The sequence below is a fragment of the Acinonyx jubatus genome, chromosome B1 (assembly GCF_027475565.1).
Source record: "Acinonyx jubatus isolate Ajub_Pintada_27869175 chromosome B1, VMU_Ajub_asm_v1.0, whole genome shotgun sequence".
NCBI classification, from domain to species: domain Eukaryota; kingdom Metazoa; phylum Chordata; class Mammalia; order Carnivora; family Felidae; genus Acinonyx; species Acinonyx jubatus.
The window spans coordinates 118,917,462-118,943,271 of NC_069382.1; the positions used below are offsets into that span (position 1 = coordinate 118,917,462).

Consider the following 25,810-nt stretch of genomic DNA (forward strand, 5'->3'; position numbering starts at 1 on the left):
CTGTGTGCCAATATATATATTTGGATGGAGATATATATATATATATATATATATATATATATATATATATACACACATATATATGTATACACACACACACACACACACACACACACACACACACACACACAGACTGGATATTGCCCATGCTGTTAAAGGTAATGTAATTAATACAAAGATAATGTAAAAGTTGTTTCAAATTCTCATATTCTAAGTAGTGTATCAGTATACGTGGCTTCCTGACTTCAGGCTTGGGAGGAGTTTAAATCTGGGGAGTTTTATACATTGTTTCATCCTCCACAACAACCATAATAATATTGGAAAAGTGTATCTATGATAAAATGATTCTAGTCTACTTTCCTCATGGGCACCATGGGCATTTTAGACACGATAAAAGTATTTACCAAAAAAAAAAAAAAAAAAAAAAAAAAAGCAACTTAGAGACGCTTCTTTTTTTTTTTTTTTTCCTTTTAAGGCCTCCCAAGTCAGATTTTCTTGCTTAAAGGTCAAAAGTTACCTGATTTAATAGTGCTTATATCTATCTAAAGCACGTAAATTTTCTTTCCCTTGACCATGGCAGAAATTTTACCATTAGAGAAGTGGAATATGTGCTAGTGAGATAGGCACTCTTGCAACGACATGGCCACAGTGGCAGAGGTGACTAATGGAGCTTTGCTTGGAGGGGGGCTTGCTTTCAGAGGCTTCCCGAGTTAGAAGGATGGGACTTGATCTCTTCCTAGATATGTACCAAGTGCACTGCCCATTTTGCTCGAAGGCCAAGTGGCCAGAGTTAGAATCAACATTTGGCAGACATTGAATGCCATCATCATAAAATCAACTTCTAAGATACAAAAATAAACCTGAAATTTTATTCTTAAAACGTAACTTATTCAGCTTGATTTTTTTTAATTTTTTTTTAACGTTTATTTATTTTTGAGACAGAGAGAGACAGAGCATGAACGGGAGAGGGTCAGAGAGAGGGAGACACAGAATCTGAAACAGGCTCCGGGCTCTGAGCTGTCAGCACAGAGCCCGACGCGGGGCTTGAACTCACGGACCGCGAGATCATGACCTGAGCCGAAGTCGGCCGCTTAACCGACTGAGCCACCCAGGCGCCCCTCAGCTTGATTTTTAAAGCACGTAAGAGTCAAACATTCTTTAATTAGCTGAATTAATTTGTCAGCACTAATATTTCACATTTCTGATACTCAATAGATGTTCAGTTCCAACTGAGGTCAGTAGAGGGGCCAGGTAATTTTGGCCATCTCTTCCGTATAGCGTGCCAGTTATGGTGACGTTTATGATGGATGTCCTCTCTGGAACCTGACTACCATAAAACTGGAAAGAACAGACTGTATGAAAGACAGTCTTCTAAGCTTTCTTATAATATTGGGGGCAAAAAAAGGTTTGGGTACCATGTTTTTCTCCATATCTTCCTTCTGTTCTCCATTGTCTTTACATTCCTTATTGAGTTTGAAGTGGAAATGACTTACCTGGGATATCTTTGTACAAATTTTTTTGTTGTTTCCTTGTCATGGAATTTTGTGGTGGCTAAACTGACATTTGCTTTTAGTTTATACTCACAAGATATAAAATGCTTATAAATTAGACATTTTCTTTAAACCTTGATGATTTTTACAATAATAAGGATGCATTTATACTTCAGAATTTCAACATATTTAACACATAAGAAGAATTTTATTATAAGTTATATGAGGATTGCTTATCCATATTTGAAAGTGAATATTCATACATTAACAATAAAGCTAAAATAAATTGTGCTCTATTTTGCTATAGATAGAGTTATATTGATTAGTTACAATGATCATGGGCATGATCACAAGATCACTGTTCACACACAAGCTCAGGAACACCAGAAATGGATAGCCATTTACCTCTTGCTTTTCCAAAGACCAAGGCTGAAACTGAAGCCAAACAGATTTGGGCTGAATGTGTGGGCCAAAGCTCAAATTTGTTACACATCTTCCCTCTATCAAACATGAAGTCAGGATAGCTATTAAAAAGGGGGGGGGGGGCAAGGTCCTCAGAAACCCAAGAATTATGCACAGTTGATACTTTTTCTGTTTATATTCATGATTATTGTTATATGTGTCCTATATTTCCTGTAATCTTCCCCATTCTTGAATTTTCATGTGATATATGAGACATATACCAGTGAAACACAGGAAACAAGGTGACTGTAAAAATTCAAGTCAGCCTCTTATTGGTACCAAGATTCCAAGACTGGTAGTGATGAAGTGAAAACCAAGGCGCCACACCTGGCTGGAAGGGACACTTCATTTGTATCATTACATCTTTACTTTAAGATGGCATTGTGTGAGTGGGCAATGCAAAATCCCAAACCTAGCTTTTAGGAATAACGTTTCCTTTGTTGGTTTCTTCTTTTAAAATATAACCACATATTGGGTGTAGAAGACTTTGAGAAACTCTTAAGTGCCTCACCAATCTCCATGTTGTAATTCACAGAATCCACCTGTTACAGCCACTTTCCATTTCTATAATAACCGAGGTCCTCTAATAAGTGGTGAGGACAGAGGGGCAGAAGACAAATCCTTCACCCCCTGCTTGGAGGCGTGTGTCCACAGTGTTCCTCCAAAGGTCTTAACTTCCTTGTCATTCCTTAGTATTTTCCGATATACAGCTCCAGCCAGCTTAACCTTGACAACTCTCTTCTGGATGGGTTTTAAAGTGTTAAACTGTCCAGAACCAAATTTTTCCTCCCCTCCCCCACCAAAACAGTGCGCATTCTGGGATTTTATATATGCCACATAGTAAAAATGGAACATTATGTCCTAATCACAAAAGGGTATCCTAACGTGTTTTAAGAAGGGAATGTTGACAATTACAGGTGTCAAACTGTTAAGTCGTATTCACTACTTAAAGAGGATCTTCGTCTTTTTGTTGGTCCCCATGTCCTGTATGAGTAGCACCTTATCTGAAACATTTACTACTTGCCTACCATATGCCAGGAATTAACCTTGATACTACTCAGATTAAAGAGATGACTAAGAGTTAACTACTGCCTTCAAGAATCTAGAAATGGGTCTTGCACCCATTTGACTGGGAACTCAATGAATGTTTCATAAACGGACAAATTAATTACAATAGTTTGCAAACTCCTTTATGATTTATGTAATTTGGGAAGTTCCAATGTCATAACTAAATCAGCAAAATGAAATGTAGTTCTGGGTGGGATGTGAAAGTTCTATTGACTAGGTTATTTTTCTCTTTAGGAAAAACAAAATAATTTTAAAATATTTGTTTTTAATATATATATTTAAAGATACCCAAGTAACTATCTGCAGTGAAAATTTGCTTTAGGGGCCTATCACAGAAAAAATGTGTGTGTGTGTGTGTGTGTGTGTGTGTGTGTGTGTGCTTTCACTGAGTCATCCCAAGTTTTCAGTACTTATATTCCTTATTTCAGACAAAAGGAGATAGAAAGTAGAAAATTAAAGATAGGCAAAGGCTGACCCAGTACCTCTGCAGAGGGATTGTAGTTCACCTCCAGATTTGACTGACTTTTATTTGTTCCTTGGCAGGTGAGATGAAATTGTGATTAATAATAATGTCATCTATCTTATCAAACTAGGAACAGCAAATAAGGAATCCTTAAATTCATCTTTGCTGCCCACACTTTCTTCATTAACTACAACAATTAAAGATGAAGGTAAGTAGTCATCATTTTCAATCACTTTTCTTCCATTAGTATAACTCATATACCATAATAGTCACTCTTTTGAAGTGTACAATTCAATGGTTTTTAGGATACTCACAAGATTCTGCAACCATCACCAGTATCGAATTCTGGAACATTTTTTATCACCCCATAAAGAAACCCTATATCTCTTACCAATCACTTCCCACTTCCCCCTACTCCCACCCTCCCCAGCAACCACTAAACTACTGTCTGTCTCTTTGCATATTTTAGAAATTTCATATAAATGGAGTCGTATTGTATACGATCTTCCATGTCTGACTTTCACTTAGCATAATGTTCGTAGGTTCATCCATGCTATAGCATTTATCTGTAGTTCATTCTTTTTTGTGAGTGAATAATATTTTATGGTATGGATATACCACATTTTATTTATTAGTTAATGGACATTTCAGTTGCTTCTACTTTTTGGCTATGATAAATAATGCTGCTATGAATATTCTTATACAAGTTTTTATGACCATATCTTTTCATTTCTCTTGGGGGTATGTATCTCAAAGTGAAATTACCCAGTCACATGGTAACTCTACGTCTTAACTTTTTGAGGAACTGATTTCCCAAGGAGCTCTACAATATGACAGTACCACCAGAAATGTATGAAGGCACCAATTCAACACTTTCTAATCAATACTCGTTGTCGGTCTTTCTCATCATAGCTATTCTAGTGCATGTCATTGTGGTTTTGATTTACATTTCACTAATGACTAGTGACCTTTTTATCTACTTGCCAACCATTTGTATATCTTCTTTGGGAAACTGTCTATTTAGTTCTTCCTTGTTTTTTAAAAATTGGGTTATTTTTTATTGTTGAGTTGTAAGCATTTTTTAATATATTTTAAAGACTAGAGCCTTATTGGGTAGATAGTTTACACGTATTTTCTCCTACTCTGCAGGTTGTCTTTTCATTTTCTTGACGTAATTTTTGAAGCACGATAATCTTTAATTTTAAGGAAGGAAAATTTACCTATATTTTTTTTCTGTCATGTAGGCAAGGTAAATCTGTACCTCTACCCATTTTAGGTTTTCAGCTGGGACTCTTTAACAAGAAGACAGATTAACAAGATAAAAAACAAGATAAAAAATAAATGTGGACAGCACACATCACATGAGAGGCCTCAAACAAAGAGTAACTCAAAGCAGTTGCTTAGAATTTTGGCTTATATAGCATCTTTAACAAAGAACAATAAGTTCACAGCTAAATGATTGTACCAAAGAAAGTAGTTTAGGCTTCCAAGGGTGGAAAACTAAGGGAGGGTAAATATATAGAAGGAAATTGATGGACTTTTTTTTTGAGACTTTTTTTGAGAGAGAGAGAGAGAGAGAGAGAGAGAGAGAGAGAGAGAGAAAGTGTACACCATGCAAGCATGCTCAATTTGCAGGGGTCGGGGTGGAGAAGGAAAGGGAAAGAGCAAGCACCATGCCCAGAACAGCCAGCAACACAGGGCTCTATCTCTCCACCGTGAGATCATGACCTGAGCCAAAATCAAGAGTGACACTTAAGCAACTGAGCCACCCAGACACCCCAGTAAGGTTTATTTGCAGATTCCCTTAGTGCCTTTTCTGGGCTGATAAAAGTCTGTCTCCAGTAAAAGGAAAATATGTATCCTGCCCTTAGCAGAAAAGCTTTTTCTGCATTGGCTGCCTCTTAATTGGCTGCAGTTTAAAATAATTTTTATGCCAAAGAGGCATATTTCAAGGTGACATATTCTGGTTTCCTTCCACCAGTGAGGTCAAATCTAAGAAACCATTGCTCAACTCAAGGTCACAAAGATTTATACCAATCGTCTCTTCTAAGAATTTTATAATGTTAGCTTTTCCATTTAAGTCTTTAATTTTGTATATGGTGTGAGGTAGGCGTCCAGCTTCATTCTTTTGCACACAATTAACCAGGTGTCCTAACACCTTTTGTTGAAAGGACTACTCTTTCCCTATTTGAATTGTCTTGGCACTCTCAATGAAAATCAGTTGGCCATAAATGTATGAGGTTTCTTTCTGGACTCAAATCTGTATCTGTTTCTATGCCAGAATCATACACTTTTGATTCCCATTTGCATTAAGTTTTGAAATCAGAAAATGTGAGTCCTCCAACTTTTTCCTTCTTTTTCAGCGTTATTTTTACTATTCTGATTCACTCGAGTTTTCATATGAAACTTAGGATTAACTAGTCAATTTCTGCAAAATGTCAGCTGGGATTGTGATGGGGTGGCATCAAATCTTCAGATCAAGTTGCGAAGTATTGCCATTTTAACAATCTTAAATCTTATAATCTACAAATATAGGAAAACTTTCTGTTTATTTTAGGCTGTCTTTAATTTTTTTATGATGTTTGTAGTTTTCAACATAGAAGCCTTGCATTTCTTTTGTCAAATTTATTCTTAATATTTTATTCATTTTCATGCTATTGTAAATGGAATCATTTGCTTAATTTTGTTTTTGGATTGTTCATTACTACTGTATAGAAATACAATGTATTTTCATATACTGATATTGTATCTTGCCATCTTGCTTAATCCATTTTTTGGTCCTAAATTGTGCATGTGTGTATTCCTTTGGATTTTCTATACACAAGATTTTACAAATATAGTTTTACTTCTCCTTTTTCAATCTAGATGCTTTTTATTTTTTAATTTTTAGATGCTTTTTATTTTATTTTCTTATCTATTTGCCCTGGCTAGAACCTCCAGTACAACACTGAATAAAAGTAGTGAGAGGAAACGTTCTCGTTTTGCTCCTAATTATAGGGAATGCTTTCACCATTAAGTATGATGTTATAGTGCATTTTTCATATATGCCCCTTATCAGGATGAGGAAGCCCACTTCTAGTACGAGTTTGTTGAATGTTTTTATCGTGCAAAGGTGTTTGATTTTGCCATATGCCTTTTCTTGGCATATTGAGATTATTGTGTGATTTTTATCTCTTATTTTCTTAAGATGCCATATGACATTGATTTCTACATGTTGAACCAACCTTGCATTTCTTAGATAAATTCCAGTTCACCATGGCATAAAATCCTTTCTATATATTGCTGGATTTTATTTTTATCATTTTGTTAAGAATTTCTGTGTCTAGGGGGTGTCTAGGTAGTTCTGTGGGTTAAGCACCTGACTCTTGATTTCAGCTCAGATCATGATCTCACTGTTTATGGGTTTGAGCACTGTCAGTGTGGAGCGTGGTTGGGATCCTCTCTCTCTCTCTCTCTCTCTCTGCCCCTCCCTAGCTCACACTCTTACTCTCTCTCAAAAATAAATAAATAAACTAAAAAAAAAAAAGAATTTTTGGGTCTATATTCATAAGAAAGAAAAGTTTGTGATGTCTCTGCATAATTTTGGCATCAAGTTAACACTAGCCTTATAAGATGAATTAAGAAGTGCTCCTTCCTCTACTAACTTTTGGAAGAGTTTATGAGGAATTGATGGTAATTATTGTTTAAACATGTGGTAGAATTGACCAGTGAAGCCATCTAGTCCTGGGTTTTTCTTTGTGAAAGTTTTTTGATTACTAACTCAGTCTCTTTTTTCATTACAGGTTTATTCAGATTTTCTTTTCTTAACTCAGTTTTTGTCATAGCTGGTTATTTCCTGGGAAATCAGATTTTTCCCATTTCACTTAGTTTATATAATTTGTTAGCATACAATTGCTTATTGCATTGCCTTATAACTCTTCTTATTTCTGTAAGGATAAGAGCAATATGTTCACTTTTATTCATGATTTAGTAATTTGAGTCCTCTCTCTTTTCTCTTTGTCAGTCTAAGGCTTTGTCAACTCTGTCAGTCTTCCCAAAGAACCAACTTCTTATTTTATTAATTTCTCTATTTCTTTCCTATTATCTATTTTATTTCTCTTCTCTCTAATCCTTATTATTTCTTTCCTTTTATTGGCTTTGGGGTTAGTTCAATCCTCTTTTACCAAATTTTTAAGTTGGTAGAATGGAATATTAATATGAGATCTTTCTTCCTTTATAAAATAGATGTTTACATCCATAAGATTCCCTCAGTGCTACTTTCACTACATCCCATAAATTTTGGTAGGTTGCATCTCCATGTTTGTTTATCTCAAAGTATTTTCTAATATCCTTTGTTATTTATTCCTTGGCCCATTGGTTACTTAGTTTATTCTTAAGTTTCTACATGTTAATAAATTTCTTCCTATTACATTTAAAAGAAATTTTTCCTCTTCGGTTTTGTTTTGTTTTGTTTTGTTTTGTTTTGTTTTGTTTGGAGAGAGAGAGAGAAAGAGGGAGAGAGAGTATGCATGAGTGGTGGAGGGGCAGAGGATAAAAAAGAGAGAATCTTAAGCAGGCTCCACACCCAGTAAGGAGCCTGGCCCAGGGCTCAATTTCATGACCTTGAGATCATGACCTGAGTCAAAATCAAGAGTCAGACGCTTAACCAACTGAGCCACTTGGGCTCCCCAAATTCTTTTTTTTTTCTTTAAAAAAATAAATTTTTTAGTAATCTCTACACCCAACGTGGGGCTCGAATTCATGACCCTGAAACCAAGAGTTGCATGCTCTACCGACTGAGCCAGGCAGGTGTCCCCCTCTTCAGTGTGTATACTACCTATCAGAAATTACTTCCCTTAAGCATTCAATTTTAAAATTTAATTTAATGTAATTTTAAAAATGAAGCATATGTAAACTATCCTAAAGTATATTATAGATATCCTTGTCTCTATTAGGCAAAGGATAAGAAGCATAACTTGAAAATGCTTTGCAATTTGTTTTCAAAGTACCATTTTTATAGTTGGTAGTGCATTTGGCTCTTGTTTTTAAGAAATGTATTATCATTTTTTAGTTTATTTTTAAGTTATTATTTAATTTTTATTATTTGAAGATGGAAAACCTGGGTTTCCGAGATATTAAATGACTTAACAAAAGAAGCACAAAATTATAGTAACAATTTGCAATTTGAAACCTGATACTTTAGTTTCAAGTTTTTCTTTCCATTTAATTCAAAATTCATAATCAATTATTTCTTAATGAATTGGTATTATTATTTTAATCTCAGCTATGATACTTGGCTTTTAAACAGTAAGTGCCTCAGGTATTAGTAAGGTTTATGTGGTTTTTTGTTTTGTTTTGTTTTGTTTTGTTTTTTTCTCTCTGCACATAGTCACCAAATTCTATAACTTTAACTTTTCTCTTAAGGTTTTGGTAAATGTTCTTGTTCTTCCCCTGCTTTCAGACTATCCTTTTGATGATATTGCCAGCCTGCTATGGATGTTTATTTCCTTTAAGTGGCAAACACACATATACACATGCACACACACCTATATAAACACACACAGCAAAATTGTTAGAATTGTGTTAAAAAAAAAAAAAAAGGAAATACATCCAGGTGAAAGGCCATGTTCTTGCATAGAGTGTAGGTTCATGAACACCTGAATTTCACAATAACAGTGGATCTTGTTATTCCTGCCTACTCTGAAATTCCTCATCTTGCTTTTAGTGTGGATAGGCAAGATTACCATTTTACGACCCTCATTATTAAGTAAGACAATTGTTAATTAAGGCTTTTTTTTCATTGGCAGAGATATTTCCATGTAAAATTTTATGAGGAAGCCCAAAATGCCAATATACTGAATAGTAGTTGAACTGCTTGTTTGAAGCAATGTGGTGGTGGTATATGTGGGCAGGAGGGATTTCTACCCATTTTTCTCTCTTACTGCTAATGGGAGTCTGTGAGGCTTCCGCACTGAGCCCTTAGGGCTTCAGCAGTACGGTCAAAAAAATTACTGAAACAAGGCATTATTATGTTATTTAAATGCCATTCACAGTAAAATTAAAAAAATATATATGCATTCTAAAACCAGAAAACAAACAAAGCAACTCTTTTTCTCCCACCATTTGACACGGAGTCATCCCATTGGTAATTGTTGTGGGCTATAGTTTTCAAAAGGGCAGCTCAAATATCCCAAAAGCTTTTAAGAGTCCCATAAACGCTGTTGCCAATTATTCACTTATGTGTAAAATCAATAGATCTGAGAAATGAAGGAGACGCCTCTACCAATATTTGGTCTGGCTCCAGGAAACACTATTAAAATAGACTTTTTTTAAGTGGAAAGTCAATATCTACTTATTAATGAAGTCTCTAAGGAAGAGCAGGGGCTCAAAAAGAATCCCAAATGACTGGATCCCTCCGAGGTCACGAAACCACTGCAAACCACGTGATTTCTGGGGTATGTAAGCAAAGAGCCACTGTCAATACACGTAAAACTTTGTACCTGGCCTGGGATCAGCCCCAAATTCCCATATGAACTTCACTTGATAACTGAGTTAGAAAATGAATAGATCTGAAGACGTCTAAACATTCTCTTAGCCAAGGCCTGAGTGTCACAGAGCTCTCGGTAGTACACTCTGGTCCACTTTCCCTGGGGTTGTACCCAGGTCCCGGCTGGTCTAGCAAGAGGGAAAGTACTGGTAAACGCGCACTTTCAAGGGGCCCTTCACACATACCCTTACCCACAGAACAGGAAACACAAAATTCACATAAAAATAAAATTCTCTCCTCCTCTTGTCTCCCATTGAAAGCTCTAGTCCTACTTTGCCTACACATTCCTCTACCATCACCATTTTGTTCTCTTCAGAATCTTTGGAATTCCCTTGTAGCCTGGTTCCATCCTGAAGCACTGAAGGAGATACAGTCCTGAGTTCTCTTTGAATTGCTCAGGTGTTTGGCCTACACCCCTTCACGTTTTTTTTTCTCATGACATCTAAATTTATTTACATTCTGAGGTATTCCTTTTCATTCCAAGGAAAGTATCAGAAGATCTGAGCAAACTCTTAAGAAACCTTTTCTTCAGTCTTTGACACTGCTTTGATGCATCTCCATAGGACTATTGGTATAAATATTTAGGCCTTTCACAGTCTTTACATGAATGGCTCTTTCATATTACCCCTAGAAGTCACGTAAATGAATCAAGACATTACTTTGATTAAGTTTATCCAAGACTACCCATGTTGCCATGGTTACAGAATTTCTATGGAGTGCTAGTCCATAGCACATCCCTGGAAATGGAGATCCTTGGGCAATTGCTTTAGAAAAGACTACCCTCCTAGGGTTTTGCAATGCACAGTAACATTTCTTTTAATCTTAGTAATCCTATCAAAAAGACATCCATTTGGCTTTTTTACAATCTAGGCAGCTCCAGTTAATTTGACTACAAATGTTTTTTCTTAAACATAAAACCAAATTAACATACCACGGTACTAATATATTTAGCATATGTTTTAATAAATGCTAACTTTGTCAAAAAGCCCCTTATCTTATATTCTATTTCTGAAGACAAAGTGACCACACAAGAAGCTTTTGCTATGTGCATTAGAAAAAACAATACTGTAATTCAAATTAGATAATTCCAAAGGAATAACGCTGCTTAATCCCATGCCTTGCACAATTTAACTCCATAAACTCTCTCTTTCAAGTCGGTCTGTTGTAAACACACCCTAAATTCCTAATATAATTAATACTTGTATTTGTTGCCTTCTTCCCAAAAGTTAATCTCACAAAATATACAAAACGAATCTCACATTAATATTTCAAGGTAATTATAAAATAGCCCTGATCCTTCACATTGATTCTGCTCATTTCTAGCCAATGGTTTTCATTTAATGGTATGGTTGCAGTGAAGGTGTCTTCCCTACTCTTACACTGTGGTATTGATGCAACTTTCTCAAGCTTCTAGTGTGTCAGACTCTTCTTATTCCAAGTCAAATACAGTTGTAAAATTCTTATAGTTTGTCTTTTATTCATCCTACCTATACCAAAGTTTTAAGACTTAAAAGGGCATGAATTTCAAAACAAGTCCTAAGAGTAAAGTCAATACTATTTTGATATCACAATTTAAATTAGTATTACTCAAAGGGAATGCAAACTGGTGCAGCCACTCTGGAAAACAGTATGGAGGTTCTTCAGAAAACTAAGAATAGAACTACCCTATGACCCAGCAATTGCACTACTAGGCATTTATCCATGGGACACAGGTGTGCTATTTCAAAGGGACACATGCACCCCCAAGTTTATAGCAGCACTATCAACAATAACCAAAGTATGGAAAGAGCCCAAATGTCCATTGATGGATGAATGGATAAAGAAGATGTGGTGTGTATATATATATATATATATATATATATATATATATACACACAATGGAGTATTACTTGGCAATCAAAAAGAATGAAATCTTGCCATTTGCAACTACGTGGATGGAACTGAAGGGTATTATGCTAAGTGAAATTAGTCAGTCAGAGAAAGACCAAAATCATATGACTTCACTCATATGAGGACTTTAAGAGACAAAACAGATGAACATAAGGGAAGGGAAACAAAAATAATATAAAAATAAGGAGGAGGACAAACAGAAGAGACTCATAAATATGGAGAACAAACAAATATGGAGGGGTTGTGGGAGGGGGGATGGGGTAAATGGGTAAGGGGCACTAAGGAATCTACTCCTGAAATCATTGTTGCACTATATGCTAACTAATTTGGATGTAAATTTTAAAAAATAAAAAATAAAATTAAAAAAATTAGTATTACTCAAGCTAAATAAGGTTTGTCAAACCGAATACATATAATATTACCTAGGTTTACAGTACAATTTGCACCTGTAGATCAAAGATACATAGTGTTATCTGGGGGAAATGACCAGACAGAAAAACTAGAGGACAGCAAGCCATATGGGTTAAAAGAACAGCCTTAAGATTAGTTTCATTTTTCTGAGATGGCAATCACTTTCTGGCAGGAGTCCAGAATCTACTATGTGAGAACTCCAAGTGCAATTGGGAAAATTTTCCGAACAAGATGTTAATACACGACTGTGATTCTCATATCTGTTTTTTTAATTTTTAATTTTTTTTTAATTTTTTTTATTTCTTTTAAAGATTTATTTTTTTAATTTATTTTTTTCAGTATACGAAGTTTATTGTCAAATTGGTTTCCATACCACACCCAGTGCTCATCCCAAAAGGTGCCCTCCTCAATACCCATCACCCACCCTCCCCTCCCTCCCACCCCCCATCAACCCTCAGTTTGTTCTCAGTTTTTAAGAGTCTCATATCTTAATAAATGTAGGTCACCCATTTTCTTCTCTCTTGAGACTAGAATTTGAAACATCTCAGTATACTAGGAAAATTTCAAAATTTATGGCTCTGGCATTTGCAGCATTTGTCTCTGCATCTTTCCTTCTATTTGTTTTAGGTCCACCATGTATGTTTAAAAACATTGGTTACCTTTAAAGCATTCAAGATTCCTTCCATGGCCTACATGACACTGTGTAATTGACAACCTGTCCTGTGTTAAGTATGGGCTCTCATTCTACCCTCATTTGTGATGTATATTCCACATCAATAATAGGCAATTCTCAAAGCAATCTCTTTGGCATTGTATCCCCAGATATTCCATTATTCTCCTTTTTTCTTTGTATTTTGCTAATCGGCCAGCCTCCCATATCTTTCTTAAATATATATTCTCTTTACCATGTCCAAGACTTTTGAGTCTGTCTTATGCTAGGGAATTCTTTAGGCCATCAGGATAGCTGTTTCATGGTTTTCTATTTTTAACTCGGAAGAAGAATTCTTCACCAAATATTTCTAAAGAGGAAATCCTGTTCCAATGCTTTTCAAGAATATGTTCTTGGAGTTCCAGCGAGGAGCAAAATCTTCACCCCACATATTCCTTCTTCATTCTCGAGTGTGGAGTTCCTGTATTCAGGGTGATCTTTTGTACTTCCATACTATCACAAACATCAATTTCTGCTACAAGCTATCTCTTTACTCTCTCAAATATTTATCTGTCAGTTTAATACTTTAAGATTCCTCTGAAGTTTTGCCCATTTCAAATCTTTCTTTACCATATGCAGTGTTAATGCTATGGCCTATATTTGAATTTATATTTATATTTTGCTGGCATACCAATTCCTGAAGCCTTTTTGTGTGAAAACATATTTGCCCAATGTCTATGAGGGCTTCTTGCAAACTATCAATTTCTCCAGCATGAATCTCTCCACTGCATTAAAAATTTGCATTACACTATAGATGCTTGCTGCCATAGAATGGAAGCTGACTGGCAATTGAAAACAGCAATTCAGCCTACGTTGTGAAAGAAATTAAACTGATTTCTCCCACCTCCAGCTACCATCATATCTAGTTAACTCTAAGCACGCACTAATCATCATGTCTGTCGTTTCTTCACTAACCCAGTGTTCTCCACATTAGACTTTGAAAAGACTGAGGGGCATTCATCATTTTGTTTTTATAATATTTGTGTAAATATAAATTTTTTCAAGTAGTCATATTCCAGTGTTATTTTTGTAAGTTCAGATTACCTTTCCTTTGTTGTTAATTCTCCTTCCCCTTCTGCCAAAAAAATGTAAAGTTTATTCTATGTACTTCCTGTTATCCCTTTCCTGCTGTCTATTCCACCCACCTAAAAATTCTTTCCCAGACAGCATGGGAACTACCATCTTCAACTACTACCCCTTTCTTACCACCCCCTTTCTAGGGTAGCTGAGTGATTAACTTTTGCATCAGAAAGGCTTGGATTCAGATCCTGCCTCTCTTCTGTTACAAGTTACATGAAAATGGGGAAGTTAACTTTTCTGAATCTCATATGTTAAAGAGTGATGATAATTATTACTTAATTAATAGGATTACTGTTCTGTTCAGATGAGATAACCTATAGCAGACATAGAGAAGAGTCCATTTTCCAAGATTCCTCCATTTTCTTGATGTAATTAACTAATCACCAAAAGGTACTCACCAAAATGTTGAATTTCTAAATCTTGATCAGAAGACTTTCAGTAACTAAAGTTCAAGTTGTAACTGGATTTTAATATCAATGCTAATGCGACTATTTATTGGTTATACCCCTGATGGCTGCTTATCCTTTTACATCATTAGGAAACACAACCAAGGATGTCAAGAAGAATGAGTTCACCACTGCAAATGCAACAGTGACAAATCCTCCACTTTCCAACGCTGCTTCAACATCACAGAGTTCCCAACACAAGAGTAAGTGTAAAAATTCATGCTGAAATGTTAAATTTGTATGTTGGATAGCATTAAATTCAGAACATTTTCCAGCCCACAGCTACTGAAGAACCATGCCCCCACCTGTCTTATCTGGTCTCTACCAAATTGGACAACCATTTGGCAACTTGGCTTTGTACCGTGATACTTTATCCCTCCATAACCACAAATGGGTGGGTGCCAGGAAAGATCACTTTAAGGCCAAACAGTAATCTATGATACCCCTGACACAAAGCCCAAAAAGTGACCTTGGCAACAAATTAGAAAACTTTGATGAAATGGGAAAATTCTTAGAAAGAAACAAATTGCTAAAATTGACTCAATAAATAGGTAGTCTGAGAAGATATAAAAACAATTAAAGATATTGCATTAGAAATTTTAAATGGTCCCATGAAGAAAACTTCAAGCAGGATGGCTTCAATTCTGAATTCTATGTTCAAAAGAAATGATACCATTCTTCCCAAATCCTTTCAGGAAGAGGAGGAAAGAACACTACAGAAGTAATTGTTTGAGGCCAGCTTTATCCTCATACCAAAGCTAGAAAAGAATGAAAAGAAAACAAAATCAAGTAAAGAAAACCAATATCCTTCATGAACATCGATGCAACTATCCTTAATAAAATATTAACAAACCAACTTTAGCAACATACAGAAAGGGATAGAAAACATAAATAAGTGATTTTCATCCAGGAATGTATGACTGGCTTATTACATGAAAATCAAGTAGAGCAACGCACTATACTGGTGGAGTCAGTAGATGCAGAAAAAGCATTTGACGAAATTTAGTACCCACTTTTAATTAGAAAATTCAGTAAACTAGAAATAAAGTGTAATTTCCCCCTACTGAAAAGGGTATCTATGAAAACATCATCCTTAATAGTGAAATATTTCATGGTTTCCTCTTAAGATCTTGAACACAGCAAAGAGTCCATTCTTTTCAAAATTATAACCAAGGGTCCTAGATAGGACAATAAGGTGATGACAGGTAGGTAGAATAGACAGATAGATAGATCCATTCATACAGATTTGAAAGGAAGAAATAAAACAGATTTTCATAGCATACTATATCATAATTTATGTAGAAAACCAAAAAACTCAGAAACTACTAAAGCTAATAGAGTATTTCCTATCACAAGATATAAGAGATACAAAAATAAACCATATTTCTGCATGTTAACAATGACAATTCAAAAATAAAATTAAGGGAATAGTGACATTAACAAAAGCACCAGAAAGAATAAAATATTTAGGAATATATTTAATAGTAGAAGTGTAAGATTTGCACAATGAACTATTGTTCTGCGAGATATTAAATATCTAAGTAAATGGAAAGATATTACATATTCATGGATGGAAAGACTCAATATTTTAAGTTGGCATTCCCCCCCATTGATAAATATTTGACTAATTTATTCAATTCAATTCCTATCAGAATCACAGAATCACAGCAAATCATTATAAATTGATAAGATGATCCTAAATAATATTTGGAAATGAAAAATACCTAGAATAGCTAAAACTATTTGGTCAAGGAAGAGCAAAGTTGGAGGACTTACATAAGCTAACTTCGAACCTTACTCTAAAGCTATAGTAATCAAGACAGGTGTTTTTGAGACATTATTAATAGTAACAATATTCATAATAGTCACACTGGAAACAATCCAAATGCCCACTAACTGGTGTGATGGAATATTCCATTGGTTTTTCCATTTGAAATGGGTTTGGATTATTCTAAAACAGGATATCCATACAATGGGCTACTATTCAGCAAAAAAGGAACAAATTACTGATGCAGGTGGTAATACCATGAACCTCAAAACCATTAGGCTCAGTGAAAAAAGCCTTTTAAAAAACACCACATATTGTATAATTCTATTTATATGAAACATCCAGAATAGACATTCTTATAGGGTCAGAAACCACATAAGTAGTTGCCTAAAGCTGGAGGTGGAACTGGGGATTGACTGCAGAAAGTCCCAAGGGAGTTTTTTTATGTTGAAAATATACTAAATCTGGATTACAGTCTTGGTTGTACAACTCTATAAATTTACTGAAAATTATTGACTTGTACACTTAAAATGAGTGAATTTGGTTGTGAATTTCTTTATAAAACTTTATCTAAAAATAAAAGGAGGGGCACCTGAGTAGCTCAGTTGGTTAAGTGCCTGACTCTTGATATCTGCTCAGGTCATGATCTCATGGTTCATGAGTTCAAGCTTTACATCAAGGCTCTGCTTAGACAGTGAGAAGTCTGCTTGGGATTCTCTCTCTCTCCCTCTCTCTCTGCCCCTCTCCTGCTTTCTCTCTCTCTCTCTCTGTCTCTCAAAATAAACATTAAAAAATAAAATAAAATAAAATAAAAACAAAACAAAAGGAAAGAAAATGTTGAGCTAGTCTAATCAAATTTACTTTCTGTGTACCCTTAACTAGAAAACTCAAACAAATGAAAAAGTGATTAGCTGTGAAAACTGAAGCAGAAAGGTTTCAACAGAGTGAGTCTGAGACAACCATGACGACTCCTGTGCATACCTATGGCATAAGCAAACAGATTGTATGAATAATAAAAATTGATAGGGAAGAATGGAGAGAAGGGATGTGGGAGATGAACAGACCCCATGAGCAAGATTAAGTTGTTCGTGAGAGACAGAGAGAGTGGCAAGACCTAGAGCTCCCTTGAGCTTAGACAACTTTCTAGCTCCAACCACATATATCGTCACTACAAGCACTTCCCAAATCCTGGCCTCCATGGTGTGAAGTAATTTGTATTTTTATTCAAAATATCCTGACTGGAAAAGCTAGTAATCTGCCATAACAGCCTTATCACATACCATCCATTATAAACAATAAAGGCATTCTTGGCATATCCGTAGTCCTTAATAAGAAACAGCTATAGATGACTTACAGTCTCCAAGTCTCTTCTTGGGAGATCTCTATGGTAGAAGGAGATGGCAAGTGGGATGTGCAAGGCCCAGTACATCAGGAACAGGGGCGCCTGGGTGGCTCAGTGGGTTAAGCATCCGACTTCGGCTCAGGTCATGATCTCACCGTTCGTGGGTTCAAGCCCTGCGTTGGACTCTGTGCTGACAGCTCAGAGCCTGGAGCCTGCTTCGGATTTTGTGTCTCCCTCTCTCTCTCTCTGCCCCTCCCCTGCTCACACTCTGTCTCTCTCAAAAATAAACATTAAAAAAAAAATAGAAACACATCGGGAACATCCATTTTCCCATTATATTGAATTTTCTTTAGCATAACATAAAGAAGGTTATATAGAAGGAGCCTAATTTCATACCATAACTGTGAACTAATGGTTTTATTTAATGAGACAATTTCCACATAGAGGAATTTGAAGAGAGGGGCCATTGGTCCTTCATATGTAGAACATTTCCTTGTGTTTTGGCTTCTGTTAAATAGAATCTATTTTGCAGGCAATATATGTCTGTAAGGTACCTTTAGCAGACCAAAACCCCATCCATTTCATAATATGATTGTCCTGAATATAAACAAGAATAAAAGTAAATATGCATCTGCAAAATGTATAGCAATTGAAGACTAAGCTCAAATAATCTGAATTCTGCACTAATATTCAGTCACTGATTAGGAAAATGTCATTCAGGGACCATGGTTTATTAAAATTAGCACTTATACAGAAGTGTGGTCAGCCCCATGAGTCCATTAAGACTCCTAATTTTACTTTGATTTATGCAGTAAAATGCCTATGCATCTCTGTTCTGGGGACTATTGTATTTATTTAGCTTCTAAACACAGTTTGAAGTGGCTTTCTTCCAAGTAGTTTAAAAAAAATACACCCACAAAGCTATTTCTTGAAAAATAAGGCACCCTGGAAAGCAAGATAATTAAATAAAGGTATTTACTGCTACTCTTTGCATTTGCCATTTGATTAACCAGTTCCATACTAAATCCTTTAGATTTTTTTTTATAAAACTCATTTTTGGGGTAGTCATTTCTCCTCAGGCCTCTCTTGTTTCTCAAGGTGCTTCCTGCTTAGTACAGAATCCATTTGCTATAATGAGTTTGCACGCATTTCCATTTGCGCCTGATGAAACCAGGAGCTAGCCCAGATTCCCAGTTAGCAGAGCAATGTTGCCTTTCCATCTCTACCCATCACGCACATAAATATTCAAAATTAGCAAACCCAAGAGCCAGAGACAGGAGGAGAACCAAACAATCTACTGGTAAGAGAAGGTTGAACAGCTGAAGCTTTATCTTCCTCTTAAACATAGGGTAATGGATCCTTGGATAGTAACTATCAGGTAAAAGCACTGTGGGTACCTCATCTGAAGTGTAGATTTGATTTCAAGTAAAGAAGAATTAGTGAAATTTATTGCTTTACTCCCTAGAAAGGATGTAGATCAAAAAGAAGCAAGTCCTCAAACCATTTATCTCTAATCATTTCCCATTCTCTTAAAGTTCTGTGTATTTCTCCTGTGCTACTCTTTTATTCAACTTGGAGAAGACATGTTCCTGGAATTCCAGAATTTTTAAGATAGAAAGTATCACTAATTTAGTGTTCTGAATTTACAGTTAAATAAATGAGAGCCTGTTGAATTAATTAATAAGTTAGTTTATTCACTATAAGTCTATTAAAAGGCTTCTGTGCCTGGCATGCCTCTTAGCTTCTAGGGATGGCCGCCAGAAGGCCTTTGCATTCCTTGGCTTGTAGATGCACCCCTTTAATCTCTGCCTCTGTCTTCACATGGTCTTTTTCTCTGTGTATTCACATGCCTTCTCTTCCCTCTGTGTCTCCTCTTTCTGTCTGTGCATTTTCTTCTTTTTTATTTTCTGAGTGTTTAATGTTTTTATTATTTATTTTTGGGAGAGAGAGCAAGACAGAGTGTAAGCAGGAAAAGGAACAGAGAGAGAAGGAGACACAGAATCTGAAGCAGGGTCCAGGCTCTGAGCTCTCAGCACAGAGCCTGACGTGGACTCGAACTCATGAACCGCGAGATTGTGACCTGAGCCGAAGTCGGACCCTTAGTCGACTGAGCCACCCAGTCACCCCTGTGCATTCTCTTATACAGATGCCTGAAGTTATGAAGTTCCTTAACTTAATTACAACTGCAAAGACCTGTTCCAATAAGGTCCTATTCCCAGGTACTGGGTGCACATTCAGTTGGTTTCTGAGGAGAGAAGAGTAAAGGAAGAGGAAGATGGAGAGGAGACAGCAAAATAGGTGCTTTTCTTGCTGGTCATTTAATCACATAGGTATCTGTAACCAGATTTAAAAGCAAGCACGGTACACACTGCAAGAGATTGGCAAGGAAGGGAAAACTATTACTCTTTCTCTTGCTGGTGAATTCTCACTTGGCTGAGGAAAGAATGTGGATAAGATTATACGTAGAAGGCAGATCGAGATGGACAATATGCCAATACTTAACTCAACGAAGGCAAGGACTTGGTCCAAATACCTACAAGGGTTTTGCCAAGCCAGATTTTCTGCTACCACAGCATATACAATATTACAGACTTAAAATCTGGCTCTGTCAAGTAGAAATGAATAACATTTATAAGTCATCAGTAGGTTATTAAGGAAGAGTAATAACATTTACAAATAGTAACTAGTTTATCAAATATGTATCTTTCTTCTATAATTTATTCCAGCTTAGTATGGAGTTTATGTCTGCACCAAAACCAGAGATAATTGTACAATAACCAAATAGACATTTTAGATATACTGGTAGCTAAACATGAGAACGACCTACGCTCAAGCCCTGCTTTTTCAGGCACCACACCTGTCTTAAAATAAAAATTAAGCTCTTTAATCATGCCAAGAGGAAGTTAGCTTATTGGTTATGAAGCATGATTCTGAAGTGCGATTGCTCAGGCTCAAATAATAGCACAATCATTTATTTGTACTATGGCCTTTGATAAGCCACTTAACTTCTCTGTGCCTCAGTTTCCTCATCTGTAAAAGAGCTAGAAAATCATAATCTTGTAGGATTCTTGTGAAGATTAAAAGAGATAAAATACACAAAGCTTAAAACAATTCCTGGCAAGTAAACATAATAAATGTTAGCTATTATTTTATTAATAATAATCCTTATAAAGGCCAGGCAAAGTTGGTATTTATCACACCAGTTTCAAATAAGGAAATAGGTTCAGAAAGACTAAATAACTTGGCCATGGTTAAATTAAAAGAATTAAATTCAAACACTGTTTTTCTTGCCTCAAAACTCATAAACTCTTCACTATACCCTATTTGTTCTCATAATGACTATTTTATATGAAGTATATAAAGGTAGTAGAAAACAAGTAAGTTTATTTATTTATTTTGAGAGAGAGACTACATGCTAGTGGGGGAGGGGCATGGAGAGAGGGCGAGAGAGAATCCCAAGCAGGCTCTGTGCTGTCGGTGCAGAGCCTGACACGGGGCTCAATCTCATGAACTGTGTGAGATCATGACCTGAGCTGAAATCAAGAGTTGGACGCTTCACCGACTGAGCCACCCAGGCACCCCACAATTTGCTTTTAATTGTGTGAATCATATGCTTGACAAGTAAGTGTTCACCAATTACAACACAAATAGGCTGATTGGCTGGCCCAGAATATAAGCCTGTGATTCTAAGAAAGGTGGTTCTCCGGCTGTCACCCATCAGGCCAGATTTATTCTTGACCGGCTTTTTCATCCTGAGCTCCTCATTTGCATGTTCCTATTTCTTCTTCCTCTCTTCTTTCCTCCAATTGCTTATCCCGATTCTACACATCCATCAAGGGCCTCTACAAGATTTTAGCTCAGTATTTCCCACAATTTAATGAGTGTTACGAGATATGTAAACCATTTGCACTATTATTTATTAGCTTCCTTTAAACTGATGCACTTTTTGTTCTTAAGTTTGCTTGGAAAGAAAACCATTGTAAATGAAAAATGTGTTTCATTAGGCATCAACAGTAGCTATAAAATCACTATAAAAACAACGTAAAGGGGCACCTGGGTGGTTCACTGGGTTAAGCATCTGACTTTGGCTCAGGTAATGATCTCACGGTTCATGAGTTCATGTCCCATGTCAGGCTCTGTGCTGACAGCTCAGAGCCTGGAGCCTGCTTCAGATTCTGTGTCCCTCTCCTGCTCTGCCCCTCCCCTCTTAAAAATAAATAAGTATCTCTCTCTTAAAAATAAATAAGTATTAAAACAAATTAAAAAACAAAACAAAATATAATTAAGTTGTAGCTAGGTTTTGTTGCTTGCCAAAGGCTCTTTGTTTAAGGCTTGGTCATTCTTGTTTAAAAAAATAAATCAAGATAAGCACATGTTAGGTATTAATCACACATTTACATTAAATTGTAATTTTGAAAGTTCCTCATTGAAATAACCAAATAAACTGAAAGAAAGCTGAAAAGCTAATAACATTCTCATTGAATGTTTCAATCTTATTTAATGTCACTTTCCAGTACTGCCTTATGGAATCTCATAAACGCTATGCATCTCATCCTTTGGAAACTATTAATTTATCAGATCGTCCAGGCTCATTATTTCCTTAGGGAACTGCACCATTTACCTATGCCACTTATCTGGGAACTTAATCATAACATCTCTTACATGATATTTAATTAGTTTGTATTATTTCACATGGGCAGATACAAGAGGAATTCTTAGGACAACAAAGTCTGAGTCATACACAAGTCATGATTTAGCCAAACCAGAAATAAAAGTTAACACTTGACCAACATGGGGGTTGGGAGGGCTGACCTTCTGGGCAGTAGAAAACCCACGTATAACTTTGACTCCCCAAAAACTTAATTACTAATAGCCTACCGCTGACCTTACAAATAACATAAGTAGTCAATTAACACATGTATGTAATATGTATCATATACTGTATTCTTATAATAAAGTAACCTAAAGAAGAGAAGATGTTATTAAGAAAGTCATAAGGAAGGGCTCCTGGATGGCTCAGTCCGTTAAGCGTCTAACTTTGGCTCAGGTCATGATTTCGCAGTTCGTGAGTTTGAACCCCGCATTGGGCTGTGCTGACAGCTCAGAGCCTGGAGTCTGCTTTGGAGTCTGTGTCTCCCTCTTGCTCTCTGCCCCTCCCCTGTTCTAGTTCTGTCTCTCTCTCTCTCTCTCTCTCAAAAATAAATAAATTTTAAAAAATCATTAGGAAAAGAAAATACATTTATAGTCCTACACTGTACCAAAAAAAAAAATCCGTGTATAAGTAGACCCACATATTTCAAACCTGTGTTGATCTGGGATCAACTCTAATGTCACATATAATGACTCAGCCAACACTGTGCATAAGAAAATGATAAGGAAAACATGAATTGGGCATAGCAAATTATTTTTAAGCATATCAGTAAAGAATTATATATGGAATATATATGGGAATGTATCTTTTCTCCTTTCCTGTTAGTGACATTTTCTATGCATAACTATATACAGTTATATATGCATATATAGTTAGGAGCACAATATTCTTTATAAGATGATATTTAGCAAAGTTGTTTGTTGTTTTGCTGTTTAAGCTTTCTGTTTTAAAAGCTAACTGAGTATAGTTTTCGATTAATGTGGATTTAAGTTTGAAAATTTAGAAGTTCTCTTGCATTTCATAATACTTCCATCTCATAGAATAAAGCTCAACAAACAGATTTTAAGTTGCCAACCACTTTGACTAAGATTTTGGTCTTTACTAAATAGTTAAATTTGAGAGTAGCTTAATAGCATGCACTACACTCATTTGCTATCTGACTTCATTTTTCTAAAAACATGTATTATGAAACTTACAAGTAAAACTCAGGAACAATTGTAAATGTCTTCACATTTCATGAATTCCCACTTTATCCGTGTTCTATAACATTCATCTTTAATAAACTTTTATGCCCACAGAACTGAATCCAAATTTGAAGTGCCGTATGAAAACACTTCATTACTTTCAAAATAATCTCTCTTTGATTTCATACAAAAAAGGTATCTATTTTAGTTTTGATTAAATATTTAAGATCTGCAGAATTTGTTCCTCAAAAAAAACAGCATATGCATTCATATATAAAAGTCTGAAAAAAAAAAAAGGAAGTCTGGACCTCTTCGTACACTCAATATAAGGGTTTTGCACTGACATACGTTATTATTTTGATTCAGCTAAGCCTTAAGACATAGTTCATTTTCTATAAATGACACGTCCTTCTAAAATTATTATGCATTTCTGAAGGCTAATAAAAAAACTAAATACAGAACAATCAGGTTTTGTCTGATACAAGTTTAAATTTTTTTCATTCTTAATGAAGTCTATCAGCAAGAAAGGTTATGACCTGATATTCATAGCAATAGGAACAAAGGGTTTTAATTGTCTTTGCATCCTAATCCTCCAGCAGCTGATAAATATTTTAACTGCATCTTCCAAATACAGCATTATGCCATGTTCAAAAGTATTTTAACCAGTTATCAAAAGCAAAAATTAATTACATAAATTTTCCATTCAGGGTGGGTTAGTGGACAGAAAAACTGTCTACTTTAGTAGAAGAGGATAGACATTAGAATGAACACACCTAATTTATAATTGTTGTCCCCACCTTGAGAAAGGAGTTTCACTTTTCTCAGCTAATATTTGTAGATCTGCAGAATGGTAATTGTCTGTCCCTTGCAGACATCAGCAAATAATATGTGGAACTAATCATAAGAGTATGCTTAATGGTAGCTATAGTTATCCAACTAGCAATTTTATTTTATTTTATTTTATTTTATTTTTCTATATATGAAGTTTATTGTCAAATTGGTTTCCATACAACACCCAGTGCTCATCCCAACAGGTGCCCTCCTCAATACCCATTACCCCCTCCCTCCCGCCCCCCATCAGCCCTCAGTTTGTTTCAGTTTTTAAGAGTCTCTTATGCTTTGGCTCTCTCCCACTCTAACCTCTTTTTTTTTTTTCCTTCCCCTCCCCCATGGGTTTCTGTTAAGTTTCTCAGGATCCACATAAGAGTGAAACCATACAGTATCTGTCTTTATCTGTATGGCTTATTTCACTTAGCATCACACTCTCCAGTTCCATCCACGTTGCTACAAAGGGCCGTATTTCATTCTTTCTCATTGCCACGTAGCACTCCATTGTGTATAAAAACCACAATTTCTTGATCCATTCATCAGTTGATGGACATGTAGACTCTTTCCATAATTTGGCTATTGTTGAGAGTGCTGTCCAACTGGCAATTTTAAATAACACATTCTTTTCCCTGAAAAATCGAATTCAGGTAAGTAGAATTTGTCTTATTTATTACTATCGTTATTTCCTATTCTCACTCACTCATTCCACATTTTCACTAGAGACCTGGTGGTAGGTACTGAAATTGCGGCTCTGAATAAAACATGCCATCTTTGTCCTCCTGGAGTCATATTCAACTGACAGCAAGCACATTTTAAAAATGTCACTGTGGTAATAAAAGGACTGTTGAGCAAAAGAAGCCGAGTGGCAGAGTTTGAAGAGAAATAAGGAGTCTGCTTTAGGTGAGGTGGTTGGAGAAGGCTTCTCTAAGTGGTGACATCTGAGCAGAGTCACAACAGATAGAAGGAAGCCAGAGCGTAGCCTGAGAGAACACCAAGGCACAGGGAAGAGTCAGCAGAGAAGCCCAAGGTAGGAAGAGCTCCATGATGTTATCTACCAATCAGGGTGAAACAGGGGGTCATGTCCTGTAAAGACTTACCATCCATAGTGAAAGGAATAGGGAGCCATTAGAGTAGTGAAGCTTAAATTTAAATAGATTTTTCTAGGTGGCTATTGCAGGTACTAGGGAGAGAGATCGGTGCTAGATGAACAGTAGCCAATTAAGTAATGAATATATTTGGAATATGTTTTGAAGCCAAAGCCCATAGGGGTGAGAAAAAGAAGAGAATCACGGAAGGCTACTACTTTTTGGCATGTGCAGCTGGGGGACAATGTTACCATGCACTGAACCAAGAAAGTGGGGGAAGAGGAAGATATAAGGATACCAGTCAAGAGTTCTATTTTAAGCATGTTAAATTCGAGATGCTGATAGGCAGTCAAGTGAACACACAAAGGGGTCAAATGGATATTTTAAACTATCGCTATTGGGCTTCT

The 25,810-nt window shown here is 35.9% G+C and overlaps 1 protein-coding gene across 3 annotated transcripts in view; it reads left to right on the forward strand.

Moving 5' to 3' along the window:
- EMCN (endomucin) overlaps positions 1-25,810 on the forward strand; it is a 101,578-nt gene that overhangs the window by 39,878 nt on the left and 35,890 nt on the right. For all 3 annotated transcript variants that reach the window (XM_053217103.1, XM_053217102.1, XM_015076752.3), the window contains exons 3-4: positions 3,614-3,691; positions 14,638-14,748. In XM_053217103.1, coding sequence (XP_053073078.1) covers positions 3,614-3,691; positions 14,638-14,748 — 189 coding nt within the window. The remainder of the gene's footprint in view (positions 1-3,613; positions 3,692-14,637; positions 14,749-25,810) is intronic.